The 22704-nt window shown below is 37.9% G+C and overlaps 3 protein-coding genes across 5 annotated transcripts in view; 1 reads left to right on the forward strand and 2 right to left on the reverse strand.

Annotated features, from left to right (window-relative positions):
* Window positions 1-22704, forward strand: part of LOC129806015 (dual specificity calcium/calmodulin-dependent 3',5'-cyclic nucleotide phosphodiesterase 1-like) — a 455456-nt gene that overhangs the window by 335548 nt on the left and 97204 nt on the right. The gene's annotated exons all lie outside the window — the stretch shown is intronic.
* LOC129806018 (maltase 2-like) lies at window positions 10238-12540 on the reverse strand. The gene is made up of 2 exons (XM_055854313.1): window positions 11944-12540; window positions 10238-11884 (listed from the first exon to the last, which is right to left on the reverse strand). The coding sequence occupies exons 1-2, from the start codon at window positions 12475-12477 to the stop codon at window positions 10586-10588; spliced, it is 1833 nt and encodes a 610-aa protein (XP_055710288.1). The 5' UTR covers window positions 12478-12540; the 3' UTR covers window positions 10238-10585.
* Window positions 15745-22424, reverse strand: LOC129806017 (maltase 2-like). Its single transcript, XM_055854312.1, has 4 exons — window positions 21363-22424; window positions 16694-16907; window positions 16025-16623; window positions 15745-15946 (listed from the first exon to the last, which is right to left on the reverse strand). The coding sequence occupies exons 1-4, from the start codon at window positions 22265-22267 to the stop codon at window positions 15811-15813; spliced, it is 1854 nt and encodes a 617-aa protein (XP_055710287.1). The 5' UTR covers window positions 22268-22424; the 3' UTR covers window positions 15745-15810.

Below are 22704 nucleotides of genomic sequence, written 5' to 3' on the forward strand. Positions count from 1 at the left end.
GCATTTTATTTCGAAATCGCCATTTTGACACAAAATCCCCCACTGAGCTTTAGACCGGTGCATTTTTGCCTATCTTTTGGCACTCAAAATCTCCCTCTGCGAAAGCTCCATATGTTTATGTTCAAATATTTTGACATTTTAAGCGATTTCAAATCATTTTTTTTTTGTTTTTCAAGAGATGTTTTTCTCGTGATCTATTTTCAAATTATCAAAAGTCGAAAAGCAGGTGAAATAGGGTCATGGTATCGATCTCTCTTCTGAATATATAGTTTAATCTTCTTAATATGGTCGAATTGTTAACTAGACATCATTAAATAGAAATAAAGAAATAGTTAAATAGAATAAAGTTGATTTATATAAAAATAAAAACTTAGGATATTTTCTTAATTTAGCAACAATATTAGCATAAAATCCTGCGGTAAGACGGTTATGATATAGAGGATGGGTGCCTCATCTGCTCTTCCTTATGAAGTGTCCGTAACTTTAAATACATAAATATTAACTTTACCAGTCTTTAACAAATTCTTTGATTGTAAAACATTGTGTAATTGACGTTCGAAACGTTTCGAAATAAAATAGAAAGTCTTCCAGACTATCTATTTTAGTTAGAGCACACTTGGAGAATTTATAACAGAGGGTAGAGAAAATTTATCTCAGGCATGAACCACTAGGGGAGATTTCCCGAGACTCACCGGTGCATAGCACAGTGGGGTGCATTTCGAAATCCCCCCGTATAGAAGACGCCAAAAAGGAGCCTTTGTTGCAACGGTTCCGCAAAGAATCGCCCTCATTGTAATCCAATCCAATTGAATCATTGACTTAAGAACTTATTAAGTTCCTAATAAATACTTAATATATTATCCGGGTCTACTAATTTACACACCAACATTCATTCATTCATTCATTCATTTTCAACCGCTTATCCCTATTGGGGTCGCGGGCCCATGACATCCAATCTAGCAGCCCACGCCTGTCGGTCCTCCGCCACTTCAGGAAGATGTTCGGGTTCGATCCCGAGGCGTTCCAAGGCAAGATTCTGAATTTGATTCAGCCACCTTGTCCTAGGTCTGCCTCGAGGCCGAAGTCTCCTCACAATGGCTTGCATAGCTTTTCTGGGGAATCTTTCTTCATTCATGCGTTGAACATGTCCATACCATCGAAGTTGTGATCTCTCAACCCGAAGAAGCAGCTCCTCGATTCTTAGTTCCTCACGAACGGCCACATTCCTCACTCGATCTCTACGAGTGATTCCCTTTACCGCTCGAAGGTACCTCATCTCGGCAGCTTGTACTCGCGATCTTACCCTTTCGGTCATTACCCAAATCTCATGACCATAGGTGAGAATAGGAATGAACACAGCTTTGAAAACCGATAATTTAGCCGATCGACTAAGCTCGACCTTCCTCAACACGCTTCTGCCAAGCTCCCTCATTACTGCAGAAGCCTGACCGATTCGCGACGAGAGTTCTGCCTCCATCCTACCATCACTCGTGAATAACACCCCGAGATACTTGAACTTCTCCACCTGTGTCAATGAGTCTCCACTAACATGTAGAGTGCATTTCACAGATTGTCGGGAAATCACCATTACTTCCGACTTACCCACGTTCACCTTCATACCTGTTTCGGCACAAACATTTACAAATCGGTCAAGTGTGCGCTGAAGCTCTTCTTCGGAAGATCCAAAAAGAACCAAATCATCTGCATAGAGGAGATGGCTCACCCTGAAATCCCCAATACGAATCGCATTCCGCCCCCGACTGCGTTCCATAATCTTGTCCATGTATATTATGAACAACAATGGTGATAGAACACACCCTTGGCGCAGTCCAACACTCACTTGAAAACCTTCCGATTTGGATCCGTTTACACGAACACAGCTACTACAGTCTCTGTACAATGACTGAATGGCTCCTACCAATTCTTCATCCAGTCCGTACTCGTGCAGTACATCCCAAAGTTGTTCTCTCGGTACTCGGTCATATGCTTTTTCCAAATCTATGAAACAAGCATAGAGTGGAATTGCATACTCCCAAGCCTTTTCGACAATCATCCTCAGGGTAAAAAGCTGATCCGTGGTGCTTCTACCAGGTCTGAAACCGCATTGTTCCTCACCCAGTCTGGGTTCGACTATTTCTCGACATCTTCTCTCAAGGATTTTGGCATACACTTTGCCGGGCAAACTCAGAAGGGAAATTCCCCTATAATTGGAGCAATCTTTCTTGTTTCCCTTCTTGAATATGGGTACAATGACCCCAACTTGCCAGTCCTTTGGTGCTCTCCCACTTTGCCAAGCCACCTTAAAGACACGCGTGAGCCAATTGACACCCGCTATACCCATGAGTTTTAGCATTTCGGGACGTATTTCGTCAATTCCTGCAGCTTTTCCATCCTTCAATTTACTAATCGCATACAGGACTTCACTCTCTGAAGGACTACTTTCCTCCCTGCCTTTACTCCTGGGTACGTCATCATCAGTGCCTTGCTGAGGATTGAGCAATTCTGAGAAGTACTCTTTCCAGCGATTTAAAACCTCTTCCTCTTTGGTCAGAAGATTCCCTTCCTTGGATGTTACTCCTTGGATGGAATTGCTCTTCTTCCCTCGGAGTCTTCGGACTGTTTGCCAGAAAGTTTTGTTTGCCGACCTATAGTCAAGCTCCAGCTTTTCACCGAACTTTTTCCACGCCTCCTCTCTAGCGGCTTTAACTGCGAGCTTTGCAGCCTTTCGCGCCTCAACATAACGATCACGAGAATCAGAATCCTTACGTTGTATGTACAACTTGTAAGCCTTCTTTTTCTCTCCAACGGCTTCTTTTACTCCCGGTGTTCCCCACCAAGATGACCGTTTCACGTTGTTCGTCACATTAATGCGCTTAACGCCACAAGCTTCTGTAGCCGAGGCCAAAATGGCTGTTTGGAAGCAGGCCCATTCAGCCTCTATGTCAGAAGGAGACTGTGGAATTTGTTCAAACCTTTCCTGTATGCCCTTCACAAATTTTTCCTCAACGTCTTTCTTCTTGAGACTCTCCCACCTAATGCATTTAAGCACTTTGCTCTTACCCTTAGGTAGAGCGGGAGGATCTTCGTTGAGGTTAATTTTTGCAAAGAGCAGGTGGTGATCAGTTGACAGTTCAGCACTGTTAAAAACTCGAACGTCTTGGACAATTCTTCTATCAACACCGGGAACCAGGACAAAGTCAATTATTGACTTAAGTCCTCGTTTTGTGTCTTCCCAGGTGTATTTATGAATCTCCTTGTGCTGGAAAAAGGTATTCATGATCGAATAACCTTTGATTGCGCAGAAATCCAGCAACATTTTACCGTTCGGGTTCTCACTCTTATCCCCGTTCTTCCCAATCACACCCCTCCATGTCTCAGAGTCAACACCAACATGGGCATTGAAATCCCCAAACAACACAACTGAATCCGCTTCAGAAGATGCCTTATTCAGGACTTCCTCCACTTCATCTAGGAAAGCTGGGTACTCTGACGATGCGTTCGGTGCGTACACCTGCAACACCGCCAGGGAAGATCTCTCAAGTTTGATCTTGATACCCATCACTCTCCCACTGTGTGTCCAGACATCACAAACCCTGTCTGACAGCCGAGGGCTTGTGAGTATCCCCACACCCGCCTGTGCAGACATTTCCGGTGCCACTCCAGACAGGAAAAGTTGCCACCCTTCCTCAAGATCCACAGTTCCACTACCTCTTTGCTTAGTAGACGAAACACCAATTATATCTAATTGGAATCTTTTTGCTTCGCTCTTAAGCTCCTGGTGCTTCCCTGTGAGTGAAAAGATATTCCATGTAGCCATTCTGAAGTGCCGTTGTCGTCGTGGTAGGCTTGTCAAACCTGATGTCACTCCAGAGCCTCTTCCGTTACTCTGGTGCCCTCCGACCCCGGGACCAGCGGTTGAAGCAACAGCTTGTCCATTGTCTCGCGTAGGTCGTTTCCGGTGCAATCCGTCCGACATCCGAGGCTCTTTGTTGTGTTTTTTTGCTGACAGGTTACTGTGACAACAGGGTGCAAACCTGATGCACAGGCCTCCTTACCCAGGAGACACGGGATTTGGGGTGGTCCGCGGTTTAGTATTCACTAAGGACTTCTCGTAGACGCAAAGATGCCGATACGTGCCTATAGCTATTTCCAAACAAACTATAGCCAGTTCTAAAACCAACTACAGCCATTCCCTATCCGCCACCTGGGACGCGCCCGATGGGTACCCCAACCACACGGGAATTTACACACCAACATTTTCTTTTTTATTACAAGTTGGATTTGTAATAAAAAGAAAATGTTGGTGTGTAAATTAGTAGACCCCGGATAATACATTAAGTATTTATTAGGAACTTAATAAGTTCTTAAGTCAATGATTTAATTTTAGGGAATTGTAAGACATATAATAGAAAAACTAATATGGCATAACTCCGCATTTATACTAAGGGTTACCGATGCATCCAGGCCACAATTGGGCCCCGTATGCTTCGCCACTCCTACTTAATCATATCTCCCGATTCGGGGAGTTGCTACTGTCAAAGGAATCCATCTCCGTGTTTATTTGGATCAGTGACAGTGAATATTCGTATCGACTGAAGTACCACTTTCATGTCGAAGCACGTTCTCGTACCAGCCTTTATTGTTTAGGCGGTCTACTTTTTTGCTAATGTGCTGGCATTACTATTCATTCATTCACTGGACAAATTTAAAACCGATATGGCATGAGAAATTTTTTTCGTCTGCTGCTCAGCTTTGAACACCAGACCTCACAGTCTTGGAGACACTACTGATTCACTGATTCACTTGAGGCTCTGTATTCAGTGTTTACACTATAAGTACCTAATTAAGTCCTCTGTAAAAGTAGTTATTTAAGTAGTTTGTATTAAGTGAATAAAAATTATATTTACAAAATACTTAAGGACTTTCGACAAAGGACTTTTTAAGTAGTTGCCCTCATGCTTATAATAATATTTTTTATTTCGCGAAAAAAACTTTAAAAAAATAACACTTTTGAACTATTTGGTAGATGAATGTGTTGTTACCAGACCTGCAAAGTTACTTGTGAACCGATTGTGACAAATTTGGGCATTTTAGAAAGGTTTTGCAAATATCTACAAATTCTTATTAAATCGAAATTTTGCCGATTCAGTGTGAAAGGACTTGTATCAATCTTCTTGGTGTCATCACTTCTTAGTACAATATCTCCAATTTTATCTTCGAGATTCCTATCTGTTTTAATAAGAGCTCAATAAATTCATGTCAATCTCTGTCCTTCAACTATGTCAAATTTTGTACATCAGAATGGTTCAAGGTATCTAAAATAGGGATCTAGATAAATGAGCTTTACTTGACTTCAAAAAGAAAATTGGACAAAATTAATGGCCCCTATCAGAGACTAAATAAAAAACTGTTTAATTCCATTAAAAAAGAAAAGAGAGAATACCACACAAAATAAACTTGAAGAAAAAGCATAATGTTCACGTTGTAAGAGAAAATGTTTTTTTTTGTCTTTCCCTCCATTCTTGTGTTTATAGTAAACTCTTTTGAAATTCATTACTAAACTCATCACTCTCAATTTACATAATAAGTATGTTTCTGTTGGAAATTCTGTTGGAAATACAGTTGGAACCATAGGGTGGTTTACAGTGCTATATATGTATTCTTTTCTGCGTGAGGTATTATGCTATTGACATTGTAGTATAGAGTACGTGTACATAGTCAGGAGGAGATGGCAAATTTGTAATCGAAAGACGCAAAGGCGAGCACCTAACAATTTTCAAAGAAATTACTCGAAGAGGGAAAGTTCCTCTCAAGGGAATACGGTTCGTGGCATCGAAGGTATTGTCATAAAAAATCAGAACGTTCAGAATTTTGTGGTGGAATGAAAATTCATGGAATTTCCACTTGAGAAAAAGATCTCTGAAAAAAGGGAGAAAGTGAATTTGCCAAATATATTGGAAATAGTGCTGACTTGGTAGACTGTCTGTACAGAAGAGAATAGAATATAAAAGAAGTCATAGATAGGAATAATATTCACTTCCTCAGTATCCGATTCGGAAAAGTAAATTTAGTCATTCAAATTTTCCACCATGCGCTCCTGCACGTGATTGTAATTTATTCGCAAATTTAATTGATATGCGTGTCTCGTGCAAATTATATCTTGAATTTAATTAAGTGTTTAATCCCAAGAGCAATTGTTGATCCTTTCTATGCTGTATGAAGTGTTTAATGAATTCAGAGGTAAAATTACAATGATGGATGAAGGCTCTAAGTCGAAATTGTGGCTCATCAAAAATGTAATAGACTTCCCAGTGGAAAGTCCCTAATTACTGTATATTAATCCTAATATCAAACATCATTTATTCATGTCTGCATTTTGTGTTTGGAAACATCCGGAAAGTATCAATCGTCAAACAGAAAATAAATAAAGAAGGCAAAAGCCTCAATGCACTCAGAAAATTAGGTTAGTAAACAAGAAAAATGATTGAATAAAAAATATGTAGTCATAATTTTAAATAAAACTACAAATTATTTAAAGACTGCAAGAACTAAGGCAATTTCCAGGTAATATATACTTAATGTATATGAAATAACAAACATAATAAAATGTATGTGAAATCTTAGAAAGAAGAAGATATTGAATAGAGGCCAGTAGAGTAATTCTGTAAAGTATGACAATGTCATATGACAAATTTAAATTTTGTTATGTGGTAAATTCGTAAAAAATAATTTGAAATTCAAATCATATCAGTTTGTAAAAGCTTCATAAAGCTCTTTGTAATGACTATACGATGCTATCCGGAGGCCGGAAGGTCTACTTTAGAAACCGGAGATAAGGGACCCTTATAAGATCACCTTTAGACAAACCGGGTTGGTTCTTTATGAGATCGCTCACGGACAAGCCAGGGTAAACCTACAGAGTTTTGGCCAAGGTTTTGGCTTCCCAAACTCCAAACTTTATGTAAAACGGAGAGCGAAATAATTCAATCTCTTAGTAACAATTGTATGCGCGTTGCTCGCAAGAATTATACCCTAAAAGTGAAAAATTGCTTTCTTGTGGAAAACCGCAACAATACATTGCAAAGAGCGCTATAAGATCATGAATCACCTCAAAATTTAAAAAAAAATCCGAGTACTTAATTTTGAATTATTTACTAGATATGAAATAGCAATTTATGTACTCAACGAAATCATACCGTCCTTAATTAAATAGGGGTACTTTTGAAATAGGGCAACTTTGAAATGCATCTTTTTCTCGCTTACTTTTAATTGGACCTGAATCCCATTATAATTTTATGATAAAATGCCTTTGGATACACAATTGGTGATTGATGTTCCTTGTTTCTAGATTTTAGGACCTAAAAACTATTTATAATTCTTCTCCCGAAGTTTGCGATAATTTTCTTCACTCTAACAATCAGTTCTCAAAAAAGCACTACAGTGGATAAAGGGTTACGCATAAAAGTTTATTGCAAAAGATTAGATTCAGCAAAACTGATTTATTAAAAATCAGCAATATACTTTCAGTAATGTCTCTGGAGCAGCTTTCTAAGAAAGAGATGGCAAAGTGTCCCAGCTTTGCGAAATGCTCGAACTTACGAGGTAGAGCTTTCGAGGAATTAGGTTTTAGCATGATCTTTTGATGCATACTAGTAATTATTGTTTTAAAAACCTTTCCGAAAACTCTAAATTTATACGCTTCAAAAATAGACCATTGAACTTTGATTTTCAAAAAATAAAGATGGCGATTGGACTACTTCTAAAACATATCCGAAAATCATTGAGAAAGCTTGGGCCAATTTTGAGAAAAACCGAAAAAAACATGATTTTAGAGAATTTAACTTATTGGGGATGTAAAATTATTCAAAAATCGATATTTAACCGGTTTATTACCGATGAAGACCAATGCAGCCGGGTTCGAAATTTCAATACCTTTCCAAAAAATCCAAATTTAATCAAATCGGTTGAAAAAGGAGCCCAGTAAATTGGTTGACCTTAGACCTTCAATAATTCAAAATGGCGCATTTTCCGGTGATAGGTATGTTTGGACGAAATGTTCGCCTGGACTACCTCTAAAACATTTCCGAAAATCATTGAAAAAGCGTAAATTTAGAAATGAAAATCGTGTCAACTATTCTAGGCAATCGGTTGACCAAGGTTAGGTTTATGTCTATGTTCCGAAAAGGTCTTGGTATCAACTATAACATACTAAAATTCCAGCCCAATCGGATGAGCTTTATATTTTGACAGTTATTCAAAATGGTGAATAGAAACGCCAAAACAAGATAGCGACCACGCCATCTTGTAGATCTCGAGCATCTTACCCTTAGATGTAAAGATCTTCTGGAACAGAAGGTCTTTAAATCTAACGTCTTTACATCTTCACTGACTGAACAGAAATAATTTCACTCATTCACCTGGTCCACTACTTTTTGGCATCTCCTTAGCCGGCGTCGTCTCAAACACACTCCTTCCGCTTAGTCTTCAATTTTAAATGGAACGATTAGGATTTTAACGATTTAAATTACACGATTGTCATATCTGGAATACGTTTATATCAAAAATGTAGGTTATGTAAAAACTTTGATATTAAGAATTGGTGTTATTTCATAAAATTTGTTGCTTTTTACTTAGTTTCTTTATTTTATTTAAATATTTAAACTTGGATAATTTCTTTTTAATATTACCGTATTAATATTTAAAAAACAAAAATTACGCGAAAAAATTCGCGCCCCGCGAAATTTCGCGAAAAAATACACGTTCCCCAAAAATCTGCGACAAACTACGCGCCCCGCGAAAATCCGGAAAAAATACGCGCCCCGCGAAAATCCGGAAAAAATACGCGCCTCGCGAAAATCCGGAAAAAATACGCGCGCCGCGAAAATTCGCGCCCCGCGAAAATCCGCGGAAAACTTCTCGCCCCGCGAAAATCCGCGAAAAAATACGCTCACCGCGAAAATTCGTGCCCCGCAAAAATCCGCAGAAAACTTCTCGCCCCGCGAAAATCCGCGAAAAAATACGCGCCCAGCGGAAATCCGCAAAAGAATTTGCGCTATGCGAGAAATATTCGCGCCCCTTGAACATCCGCGAAAAAATATGCGCCCCGCGAAAATCCGCAAAAATAACGCGCCACGCAAAAATCCGGAAAAAATTCGGGCCCCTGCATAGATCCGCGAAAAAGTACGCGCTCTGCGAAAATCAGCGAAAAAAATCGCGCTCCGCAAAAATATGAGAAAAAATCGCGCCCCGCGAAAATCCGTGATTTTCGCGGGGATTTTTTAATCCAAAACGTGATTTTTAACCGATTTGGAATCGGTTTTTCAAAAAGCAAATACCACAGAAATCGTTGTACACGCTAGTAAATAAATTTTAAAAAATTATCAGGATATCTCTTTCTAAACCAGAGATATTGGATAAATCGCGTAATGTCCTGGACATACTTACGACTAAAGTCCAGAGACGACTAAACTCATTCATAGCCAAGTCAGTTCCCGACACACTACAAACGAGGCTTAACGTTTACTGGCACTCACAAAACATAACTTTCGTAGGTTTTTATGCAGATATTTCTACTGAAATGCAATAGTACTCCTTTGAAAATGAAACTACTTTTAAATTTATTTCACAATTCACCTATAACAACAAGAATTATTCACTAAAATCGCCAAAATTGGCTTAAGTCGCGAGTTATCTTCCACCTCGCAAATAATTGTAATCAACAATAATTATTGCACGTGAACTGAGACATGAATTTACAAATAGTTTCATTTTCAAAGGAGTATTAGTGCATTTCAGTAGAAATATCTGCATAAAAACCCAGGAAAGTTATGTTTTCTGGATACCAGTGAATGCTAATCCTCATTTGTAGTCTGTCAGGAACTGACTTGGCTATGAACTAGCTTAGTCGTCTCTGGACTTTAGTCGTAAGTGTGTCTAGGGCTTAAGATATGAAACAATATTTCTTTAATCCGAATTAAAACGTACTAAAAATTTAGGAAACAGTTACTGTGATTAGGAATTAGGTTATTAAAACGATTCTGATTTTTCTCAGTATAAAAGCCATGCAGAAATGCGGGAAAAGCAACAAGACACAGACGTTATTTTCCTCAAAATTTTACAGTCACAAAATTAACCCCATGAGGGCGAAAAGTCGATATGATTGTGTATCCAGATGAAACGAAATTATATTTTCCTTAGCCTTTAAAAATCAAAAAATATTGCTCTGAAAGCCAAAAAGTTTTCTCATTTCGCAATATTTATTCAAAATCATTGGTAAAAATCAATAGATACAAATTTGATGGAGTGTTGTTGATACAACGTAATCAAGAAGAGCCAATATCACAATCCCAAGTGAGTTACTTTGGTGGGATAACGCGATAAGCTTAATTGAGTTTGGAAGAAATAATCATCATACTTGAGACAGGGGGAAATCATCTAACACTTCATCCAAAAGTAAATATGGAAAAGACATAATACAAATACAATTCATTCTTATCTGCTGAAAAAGCTCTCGTACCAATTTATTTACACAATCATGTACGTTAGTCTATAAATTAATGTAACTCCATAAATCAAATGTCATTTATTAAAGAAATAGAAATTTAACGACGACAGTGAAGATTAAAGTGATGGATACGAGTAATCTTTCGCAGCCTGAATGAAGAATTATGACATCGTGTGGACCAACGATGAGTGCTGTCGGATCGATTGTTCCGGATGGCTTGGAACCAGAACTGTACGAGAGAGCTACACTTGTTTCTTCGACGTTATCGAAGCTCTGGGTCAAATCGACAGTGTATGCGGTGCTAGCAAAGTTAATGACGAAGAGATAATTGGTGTCAGTATCGGAAATTTTTGTCCGGCGATACGCAAAGATGTTATCATTGGCCATGACCTTTGATTCATAAGCTCCGTAGACGAGGGTAGAGGTTTTGCGTAGTTCGGCTAGGTCCTTGTAAAAGTGATATGTGCTATATTCAGATGCTTTCTGGCGATCCAAGTTCAGTGTTTGATAATTTGAATGGACAGGTAACCAAGGCCTTCCTGTTGAGAAGCCAGCATTTGTCGTCGCGTCCCACTGCATAGGGGTCCTTTCGGGATCCCTAGACAATTCCTGATAGCGACTTGGATCTTGAGGATTGCAAGCTTGAGGATCCTGTGTCTCTTCCCACGTGATATCCCTGTTATCGACCATTCCGATTTCTTCGCCGTAGTACGTAACTGCGATTCCAGGAAGACCCATTTCTAGCGCAAGGAGTCCTTCAATCCTCTCCACCCCATATCGGCTTCCTACGCGATTCTTATCATGATTGCCCAATACCCAGTTCACGACCTTTCCTTCAGGAATAAGTTGAAGTTTGTTATCAATGACCCTCTTGAAGTCCGAAGGTCTTTTACTGCCATCGAGATCCGTGATCAAGTCAAAGTTGAAAGGCATATGAGAACCTTGACGGTTGCCATCTTGGTAGTACCTGACAAAGTCTTCTCCACCGACCCAAGCTTCAGTCATCATGATTCTCGTATCACCACCATGGGTTCTCTGCCAATCATCCAACAATTCCCTCCACTGATAGATCATGTCATAGGTTTCATCGCGATCCTTGGTGTAAATATGGTCTAGGTATCCGTAATCATTGGGATCGGTATTTCCCCACGTATTAATAGGTTCATCCAGTAGTTCCTCAATTTCAAACAAGTGATTAATGGCATCTACACGGAATCCATCAGCTCCAAGTTCCAGCCAGAAACGCAAAACATCCTTCATAGCTTCCACGACAACGGGATTACGGAAGTTAAGGTCTGGCTGCTGATAGTCAAACTGATGCAAATAAAACTGCTGTCTCTTCTCGCTGAACGTCCATGCTGGCCCGTAGAACACACTCACCTATTGAGAAAATTCCTATTCGATCACTCAACATAAATATTTGCTCGAATGAATCATACCCAGTTTGTAGGTGGTACGGGTTGTCCATCAACCCAAGCCTTAGGATCCCTCCAAACGTACCAGTCGTCGTATCCATTTTCCCGATTCTCCGACCACTCAAACCATTTGCACAAATTGCTGGAATGATTTGGCACAAAATCCAGGATAATCTTGATACCCCTCTGTTTCGCTTGAGTGAACAATTCCTTGATGTCATCCATGGTACCAAATACTGGATCGACTTCAGTGAAATTTGCAATGTCGTAGCCAAAATCCTTCATGGGTGATGTAAAAATTGGACTAAGCCATGTTCCAGCAACACCCAAATCCGCCAAATGATCCAGCTTGCTGGTGATCCCCCGAAGATCTCCTACTCCATCCCCATCACTGTCCATATAGGACCTCGGATAGATTTGGTAGAAGATAGCTTTCTCATACCAGTCTTTTGAGTCCTGAGTTTGTTTGTGATCTGACTGAATCTGTCTGGCCGACGAGAGAGCCAGTACAGAAACCAGGTACACAATACCCACTAATTGAATTAATCTAACACTCATCAGTACTCACTTAATGCTTCACGGTGAAATGAAGCTACCTCAATGTGAAGCTTCTTTATATAGAGATCACCGCTCTGTCATGGCTAATTTAATCATCGAAGATAACTATCAGAGGGTACTCGAAATACACGCTATACAAGCATGATCATGCGCGAATCATTCAGAATGATCGTCTGTGGACGAGTCAGAACCCGACTCGAACTAGTCGATGTTCCACTCTCGTCCATCCAATCTTAATCTCTGTAAATATTTTCTCTATTGCTCGGCCTAATCTCAGCTGTGGTCAAATAAACTTGGAAACTTTCCAATCCATTGTATATAACACCTGTTATCAGAACATCCACACTGGATAACAAATTGCCGAAATTGTAGTATACAATTGAATTTTACAAACACGTGACTGTAAAAAATGACCTTAAAATAGAAGATTACTAATTGAGATATTGCGAATAGATCATTTCGTTCCTAAAATTCAAAGGCTTCCCTATTTCAAAGTCTGAACAATTCTAAACGATTCCTGTATTTAAATCCAGAAACGATCAATGAGACGTAATCTAGTCCCCGGCAAGTGGCCTTCAAAGTTGAAGCCAATTTCTTACTTTCACATACAAAAATGCGTATGGGAATTTTTCTGCATTCGTGATCGTTATGCTAAATATTTAAAAAAATGAGAAGTTTTTCCGTATTACAAGATACCTTTCCATATGGAGGGATAAATATACTAAATTTTTGTTTAAATAATTTTTTTCATTGGAGCACTGTGAGCTGAGTCCGAGATCAATTTAGGAATTGGCTTCAAATAGCTCCATATAAAAAGGCCAACTTACCAGGCGCTTGACGTAATGAATGAGAACATTTTCAAGTCTATTAGATCTATTTTAGATCTATTACAATGATCGTGTCAATTCCTCGACCTCTTCAAAGATTGTACCGATCTGTCGACAGATCCCTGTTATTTTCAACGATCGTGTCGATATTTTGCAAAAATCGGATCAGCCGATTTTTTATAGACACAATGACGATCATTATGCACAAAACCCTCCCGATTTTTCGCTCTTTGCAAGATCATGTCTATATTTCAACCTTATAAAGGTCATACTGATCTGCAGATCCTTTGCAGAGATCGTTCTGATTTATCGATACCTTCAACGATCGTTTGGATATTTTGCAGTGATCGCGACTGATAAACACATCAGCGATCATTTTTCGCAATGACCTTGCCGATTTGTCGCTCCTCGCAAGGTTTCTGACTACCTGATGATGATATATTACAACGGTCGTGCCAATTTACCTATCTCTTCAGAAATCGTTCCGACATATCGATAACAACGGGTAGATTACTGTGCCGCTCACGGTTTACTCGAGTACCGATCTGCCGATCTTTTCTAAAAATTGTGCCGATTTCTTGATTTTGCATGGATTTATCGATCTCGTGCCAGGTTATCGATGTCGTGCCGATCTGTCGATCTCATGCCGGTTTGGCGATTCGGCAGAATTTCCGCGGAAAATTAAACAAAAAGTCAACCGGGAACCCTTATTGACTCTTGTGTCATGATTTTCAAAATTGTTTAATGTACGGTACATTAAAGTTTACTACAGGAATTGCCTGTTGAGTTTGAGCTTGACAAGAGCGAACTGATACTTAAATTCGCCGTTTTTTTACTAAAATCGTGCCGATCTGCCGATATTTGTGAATGAGCATGGCTTGCTTAGCATGCCGATCTGTCGATCTCTTAGTAAAATAGTGCAAAGCTATCGATTTTTACCTCCAGATCGGCACAATTTTGCCGATCATCGCTTACGGTTTACTCTAACAACCACCTATTCACACCTTGGTAGATTATTTTAAGGATCATTTCGATAATTTTCAATAAACGTGCTGATCGAACAATTTCCGGTAATAAACCTTTTTGCCAATTTTTCGTAAAATTCTTGCCGATTTCCCGATCCCTGCAAATATTGGGACTTATTTGCCTTTATTTTACAAAGATCGTGCCAATTTATTGACGTCTTCGAAGATATTACAGATTTGCTAGTTGTTTGCAAAAATTCTGTCAATTTTCGATCTCTGCATAGATTGTGATCTGTGTATATCTTCAAATATTTTAGCGAAAACAAGTTTAAAGTTCTTTCGGATTTTTTTTTCGACAATTGAAATTAAATTTTAAATTGAATAGAAATTGATTGAACATTGTATAAAAATTGAATTGGAATTGAATTGAAAATGAATTGAAATTAAATTGGGCTTGAATGAACATTGAATTGAAACTGATTTGGAATTGAACTGAAATTTAATTCAAAATGAATTGAAATTGAATTGAATTTGAATTGTAGTTGAATTTACACTGAATTGAAATTGACTGAAAATTAAATAGAATCTGAATTGCAATTGAACTGAAATTGAATGAACGCAGAATTGAAATTGAATTGGAATTTAATTTAAATTGAATTGAAGTTGATTGAACTTTGATTTGAAATTGTGTGGACTTTGAATTAAAACTGAATTGAAACGTAAATGAAATTCAATTAAAATTGGTGGATGGACATAGAATTGAAACGAATTGAAATTGAATTGAAATTGATTGGACATTGTATTGAAACTAAATTGAATTTAAATTGAAGTTGAATGAATATTGGCTTGAAATTAAAGTGGAATTTAATTAAAATTGAATTGGAAATGAATTCGAATTGAAACTGATTTGGAATTGGAATTGAATTGAAAAATAATTCAAATTGAATTAAAATTTGACAAATATTGAATTGAAATTGATTTAAAATTGGATTTAAAATTAAATTTAATTTATTTTAATTTTAATTTGGAATTGAATTGAGATTGAATTTAAATTGAATTGAAATTAAATTGAAAGTGAATTGTATTCGAACTAAAATTGAATTGAAATTAAATTGTAATATCTTAAAGAAATTGTTAAAAAATATAAAAATTTTAAAGCACGCGAGATTTTTTTCTTTTAGTTCTACAAGACTTAAGACCTGTAGATTCGCGAAATTTAAGAAATATATATTTGAAAATCTGATATTCAAAAAAACTGGAATTGTGGGATTGCATTATTAATAATCAAAAGCCGTAAAATTAATAATTCATAATGTTCTATTTAATATTTCTTTTTGTTTTTCAACTCTTCAGTTTTGTTTTTAAAAATTACCTTCCTGAAATAAAAATCAAGACAAACGATTTTGGAAAATATTTTGTTCTAAATGAAAGGGAACTTGCTTCTCGTTTGTGACTTTATTGGTTTAAAAAAATGGTTTTAAATAAAATAGATAATTTATTTTTTTATTTCTTATGATAACATCTTTCTTCGCGCTTTATTGTTAATTTAACAAAAATCTAACAGCAACTAGTAGGAGAGAAAATACGGAGACAAATAGTGTAGTAGCGGATGAAGGAACTCTCAGGATGACTCCATCGTAGCCAGGTAGAGAAACACTGGATAGATTGATAACGTCACTGGAAATAAGGAAAAGAAAATTTAATTAAAAATCGAAAAGTCTTCGCTGTATTTGAAAGTAGGAAGGATCTACTCACTCTCTTTTGTAAATAGATTTCGTAACGGAAATCTCTACTGTTCCTTCGGAATAGGATGATTCCAGGAGAATTGGTGATACGTCAACTGTTGACTCGGAATTGCCCAGATTCAGGACTACGACTAGGCTTTCATGACCTTCAACATTTCTGCTGTAGGCAAAAACACTGCCCAAGGCTACGGATCTGAAGTCTCCATATTCGAGAGCATGGTCGACTCTCAGATTAACCAGTTCCTTATACAGTTTGTATGTACTCCTTTCGGCTGCTTTCTGTTGTGCTAAATTATTTTGTGGATAGTCGGGATGGACAGGGAGCCAAGTAGTGGGGGATAGAGAGAATCCAGCATTCTGAGAACTATCCCATTGCATAGGAGTTCGAACAGGATCCCTAGTATATTCCTGATAAACTGATTCATTTGAACCACAAGCTTGAGGATCTTGAGTATCTTCCCAGGAGATGCCCCTGTAGTCCTCCATACCAATTTCCTCACCGTAGTACGTTACAGCAACTCCCGGTAGAGTCTGCACCAGAATGTTCATGTTGTCCACCAAATCTGGGCCGAATCGTGAGGCTACTCGTGGACGGTCATGGTTTCCAAGCTGAATAAAAGAATTACCATTTAGAATGCGATTGATTTTGTAAGAATTTCTGGAATTCAATTAATCTTACCACCCAATTAGCAGTAAATCCCTCTGGCATATTCTCGAGCCATTCATCAATTGTTGCTTTAACATCTGCAGCATTGAGTTGCTCGGGGAGTGTCTTGAGACCCATAATGAGTTGGAAATTGAAGGAGAAGTGAGCCCCCTTCTGAGTTCCATCTTCAGATACATACCACTTCATCGTATTTGTGATATTTGTATATGCCTCTGTCAGAAGAACTCTGTTGCAAGTTGAAATAATTAAATTATCTCAAGAGTTCGCAATATAAACTGGGATTAAGACTAGGTCGGTTTGTGGTACATGGGATTCTTAAGAGCGATCTTAATCGAAATATTCTGTTTTAAGGGTTTTAAGTGTGAAAAGAGGGTTAATCCGACAGATATAAATGATGAAATCGGTTCATCAGGATTTGAAATGTTTGAGGTTATGTCTCACAAAAACGTTTTCCTGTAACTATATCACTGTAACACCAGTCTTGCTCAAATCAGTGAATTTAGATCAGTCAAATGTTCTGAAATTGTTAAGTGCAGCAAGGCCTATCAATCAAGTTTGATTTAAGCAAAATCGGTTAATGGAATCAGAAGTAATGTGTTCTAGAGTAAAGTTTTCATAATTTAGGTTAAGTTGAATACAACTGTGCTGTACAATATGCTACATTACTGAATAAAACTGACTGTGAGTAAAGAGACATGCATATAGAAGTATCAAAAACTCTTAAATTTTTCTGATGACACATGACATCATTTATACAGTGTACGGCCCATTCGACAATTGTTGAACCGGTTGACGGCTGAGCCAACCTATCATAATCCTTTATTACTATAACAATAACATGACTAGACTTTCATCCCTAAGCTAACGCTGAAGGCTTCAGGGTCTCTTGTTCTAGCCAGTCATTCCCGTACTTCAATGAGTGTTCGTGATCAGCAATCGCCGTATATCACTCCGAGGAAGTTAAAAGATGGCTTTGTCGCTCCGGGCTCTGAGATAACCCATTATCTCCTTACCCTGGCCCAGAAAGCAGAACTCAATGGCCCTCTTTCCGTGGTCTGACAAAGACTATCCCTTTCTCCACACGAACGTTCTCTTTTCGGTCCCGTTCTAATGAGGGGAATCAACTCGCAAATTTAAAATGACGACCGTTACACTTATTAGAACAAGGAGTAGATAACTCTGCCACTCACGATTCACTAGATTGCCGATCTGCCGATCTTTTGTAAAAATTATGCCGATTTGTTGATTTCGCACGGATTTGTAAATCTCATGCCGATCTGTCGATATCATGCCGGTCTGCCGATTCTGCAGAATTCACGCGGAAAATTAACCACAAAGCAAATTTCCATTAAATTTTCATATTTAATTTTTATTCAAAAAAAAACAATAGAGAAAACACGGAATTTCGACCTGGTTCTTCTCCTCGTAAAAAAAAAACTTTTAATCCCCTAAGTACGGTTCACGTTCACATTCAAATTTAAAATGAGAAGAAATTGCTGACATGGCAAAGTAAGTCTACAAGATTAATGTTTCCATTACAGTAAATTAAAATTCATCACTATTGGAATTATCTGTAAGAAATTTATAATGTTACACGATTTTAAACGAACGAAACATTTCATAAGAGCGAACTGACACTTAAATCCGCTGAATATTCGATAAAACATTGCCGATCTGCCAATTCTTGCGAAACTGCCGGTTTGTTGATTTTTAGCTTCGGATCGGCACAATTTTGCCGATCACTGCTCACGATTTACCCTGAGAGCCACTTATGGATCCCTTGTTATAGAACAACTTAACTTGTCAGATTTATAAGTCGAATAAGTCGATTTTTGCAAAATTTGTTTTTTCAACTTTTCGCTTCTACCTTCCCTGCGAATATTATACCAGAAAGTTAATTATTCCCAAATTTATAGGGGTTTCAAAACTTAAAAGTCCCATACTCAGTATGTGAAATCTCAGCTTGAAACTGTTCGTGGCTTAGACCGGCTTCAGACCTAAGGTTTAGCCCAGTTCCCGATGATATCGAAATTCGAAATAGTAACCAAAATTGAACAAGAAATTGAATGGATCATTTGACCATATTGTCCAATCTTAAGTGATAATTTTCCAAAAAATATTGGTTGATTAGAAATTAGAGAAGTTAAGTCTTGGGTCTGAACCCCGTATTATTCCTTTTATATAGGCTTCGATCAATAATAACCATTCGAAGAAACAAAGTCACTCTAAAGCCAAGCCTATTCGAAAATCTACCGGAAGCCTAAAGTGCAAATTTTCGTACTCGCCGCTTTATCGCTGATTGTTCTACCATTTTTGATTTCGGTATTTTTGAAATACGCCTGAATGTATACTATTTTGCGGTGGGCGAAATTTGAAAAAAATCATTCTTATCTTTCAGAATAAAACTTTAATTTCTTTTATTAAAATAATTTTTTTGAATATTCTATCAATTTATTGAAGAACTCTGACCAAAAAGTTACTGTTTGTTAATGCACTTCTATTAAACAGTTGAATCTTTTTGTTTGAATTACTTTTACTCTGCACAAAATTCGTTCTGCGGCCGATTTATTCAAAAGAAAGCCGACGGGTATGCAAATTTTCTCGATGCATAAAATCATTTCGCGAGTTTTTTTTTTCGATCCCGAAAATGTGCATAATCCCGGAACTGAGTGTAACTCGTCGGTTTAAACGTTCGAACGTTCAACAGGTTTTTAGGTAAGTTCTCTCAGATATACTTTCGAATCGGTACAGAAAAACCTCAACTGGAGAGAGCTAATAAATCGGGATGGTTATTACTGAACGAGAACATGCTGAGCCATCGATTTGTTCCGAAAAGGTTATCAACGTTAAAGAACAAAGTCTGAGTTTTAGGGAAATGATTATTGCGGAGATGCATGTTGCCATATCGGATCGATAAAGTAAGTTTAATGACGCAGTACACGGGATTAGTTCTGCTCTTTCAGGAATTTTACATTTACTCGTGTACTTCAAGTAAGCAAGCCATATGCATAATGAAGTAGGTCACTTGAATGTATTCTAATGGAGCTTGAGTAGGAATGTTGTTGCAGCTCGAAACCTATACCCTGCGCGCTTTTCTAAACATGTTCATAACATCAACATTTTAGTAGTTGAAATCAACACTATAATTAGTTTCATTCTGACAAACTAAACACTTTTAGAAAACACAGGGGAAAAATTAGTCAACATCATTTCACTGATAAGAAATCCTAAGTTCAAGTTTCCAGCGAGCACCCAATCCTAACCGATTTCAATTCAACTGGAAACATGTATTTGCAGCTGAATTCTGCTAACCTTAAAACGAAACTCACGAGGCAGTGCCATTTCCATTTGGTTAGCACTTTTTGTTCGAGAACTGCTGACCTCTTAGCATATTTTTGCTAATCGACTCAGCAAAAATATACTGAAAATGCTACTTTTTCTGTTAACTGTTCTCGTTGGAATAGAAGGTAATTTGAATTTAAGTTGAATTCGGTGGTACACCGTTCAATAGAAAAACTTAGGCCTTCCCGTAAGGCAGTCTTCAGACTAGAGGTTTAGCCTAGTTCCCGAAGGTATCAAAATCTTAAATAGCAAGCAATTTTATTGATTTTTCAAAATGTAATAGGTCATTTGCCCTTAATAATCCAATCCTAAGCCAACTCATAAATTGCTTCCAAACTCAGCTTACACTTCGAGTTACGAAAAACTTTTTAGATGGAAATATAGAATATTTCTCCATCTTTACAAGGCACAGAGTCCTGTGCAAAAGCCATACCTCAATTGTGACATATATCGTGTAACGGTCACGAGTGCAGAAAAATTCCCATACGTATTTGTATGTGAAAGTAAGAAATTGGCTTCAACTTTGAAGGTCACTCGCCAGGGGGTAGCAAAAAATCGTGATTGCTATAAAATTATAGCAGATAAGCCATACAACTAAGCCTTATAGGGGCTTCAGACCTAAGGCTTAGCCATATGGCTTAACTTTTCTAATATCTTATCAGTCAAGATTTTTTGGAAAATTTTGACTTAGGATTGGATTATTAAGGTCAAATGACCTTAACATTACATTTTGAACATTTTTTTATTACATTTTGAAAAATCAATAAAATCTGTTACTGTTTAAGATTTTAAGCAAGGGTGTGCCATTATCTCTGTAAAATGCAACCAGTTTTGGTGTCAATTTTTTCCTGTTTTCGTACACATTTCACGAGATATCTTCAAAACTAAGTAGGTTGCCAACTTGGAGTTTTCGGTTGCCTCTTCGTTATTAAATTGGCTTTTATTTTGTATTAGATTTTTTTGCCAATTTATTCTACATTGATAGAAAACAGCAAATATACACAAAAGTTTATTCGGCGCGATAGAAACATAGGAAATGGTTTTAATACCCTCGAGAACTGGGCTAACCCTCTAGTCTGCAGACGGTCTTAGGTTTGAAGCCCGTTTAAGGGTAGTTCGGGACATCTCTTATTATTTTTCTACTACAGGGATGGGGTTGTCAGTCCCATGTCCTGTGATATACCCAAACTTCCATCATAAAGCGAATAGTCTACCACTTGAGCTATTGAGCGCCCATTCCTATAATCTAAAGGACCTGATACGAGAATTTTACCACAATTTTTCTTATTCCGCGCCGAAATAAGAGGTAGAAAAATATATTTTGGGTTGAATGACTCACTTGGTATCAGTACCATGCTCTTCAGCGTAGTTGTCGAGATATTTTCGCCAGTCGTACACTTGCTGATACGACTTTTGGAGATCTTTGCTGTAAATTGTGTCAAAATGATTATAGTCCATTGGGTCGTATTCATCGCGATTGGGTGGGTTATCAGTAAAGCTTTGGTCCTCGAACAAATGATTGATGGCATCGACTCGGAATCCATCTACACCTTTATCCAGCCAGAATTTCAGGACATTGGTCATTTCTTCCACGACTTTTGGATTCTCGAAATTCAGATCTGGTTGCTCCTTGGCAAACTGATGCAAGTAGTACTTTTGGCGATTTTCGCTCCAAGTCCAGGCTGGTCCATGGAAGACTGAGAGCCAATTATTTGGAGGATGCATCACACCATCTACCATCTTAGCATCCCTCCAGACGTAGTAGTCTAGATAATCTGGGTCACCGGATTCGGATTTTATAAACCATTCATGCTGATCACTTGAATGATTGGGAACAAAGTCCAGAATCAGGCGGATGTTCAAACGCCTAGCTTCATGAAGAAGTTGCTCGAAATCTTCCATATTTCCGTAGTCGGAATTGATATTTGTGAAATCCGATATGTCGTAGCCAAAGTCCTTCATGGGAGAACTGAAGATAGGACTGAGCCAGGTGGCATGGATTCCAGCATCCTGGAGATGGGGTAGTTTCTCTGTAATGCCTTTCAAGTCACCAATCCCATCTGCATTGCTGTCCATAAAAGATCTTGGGTAGATTTGGTAGAGTACAGCTGTCTCCCACCAATCTAAGTTCGGATGCTCATGCCTGGTATGGGGCTTTCCAGCATCTTTTTGGTTTCCCACTACGTGACTTTCAACAGTGAGGGCAATGGCCAGGCTGGCCAAGAAATATCCAAAGACTTTCATTGATTGCAAAAAAAAGCCTAAACGCACAAAACTCTGTCCATTCACCACAACTTCCAACACTTAACTGATTAATCAAGTCAAGAGCACCTTTCCATTTATAATTTCGCGTAGGTACAGATCGATGGTAATCTCTTGGCAATTGCTCACTAACCAGTCTGTGATAAGACACCCCAGTGGTAACTTATAAGCATGTGTCGGCTTGGCAATAATCAATATATGATCAGAAATCTCCAACAAAATCCCACCATAGAGTTATAGACCTTTCCAAGGTTCAAAAAATCACTTACAAAATTTTTTCTTGTGCAATTTATGATAAATATAAGTGTTACACATACTGTAGAATGCAATAAAAAATTACATAATTTTATTGATTACTTCCCTTGTAAGCCCCAGTCATTAATATCTCATATCCAATTACGATTAATCACCTTGTTCAT

This window comes from Phlebotomus papatasi, chromosome 3 (genome assembly GCF_024763615.1).
Source record: "Phlebotomus papatasi isolate M1 chromosome 3, Ppap_2.1, whole genome shotgun sequence".
In the NCBI taxonomy this organism is placed as follows: domain Eukaryota; kingdom Metazoa; phylum Arthropoda; class Insecta; order Diptera; family Psychodidae; genus Phlebotomus; species Phlebotomus papatasi.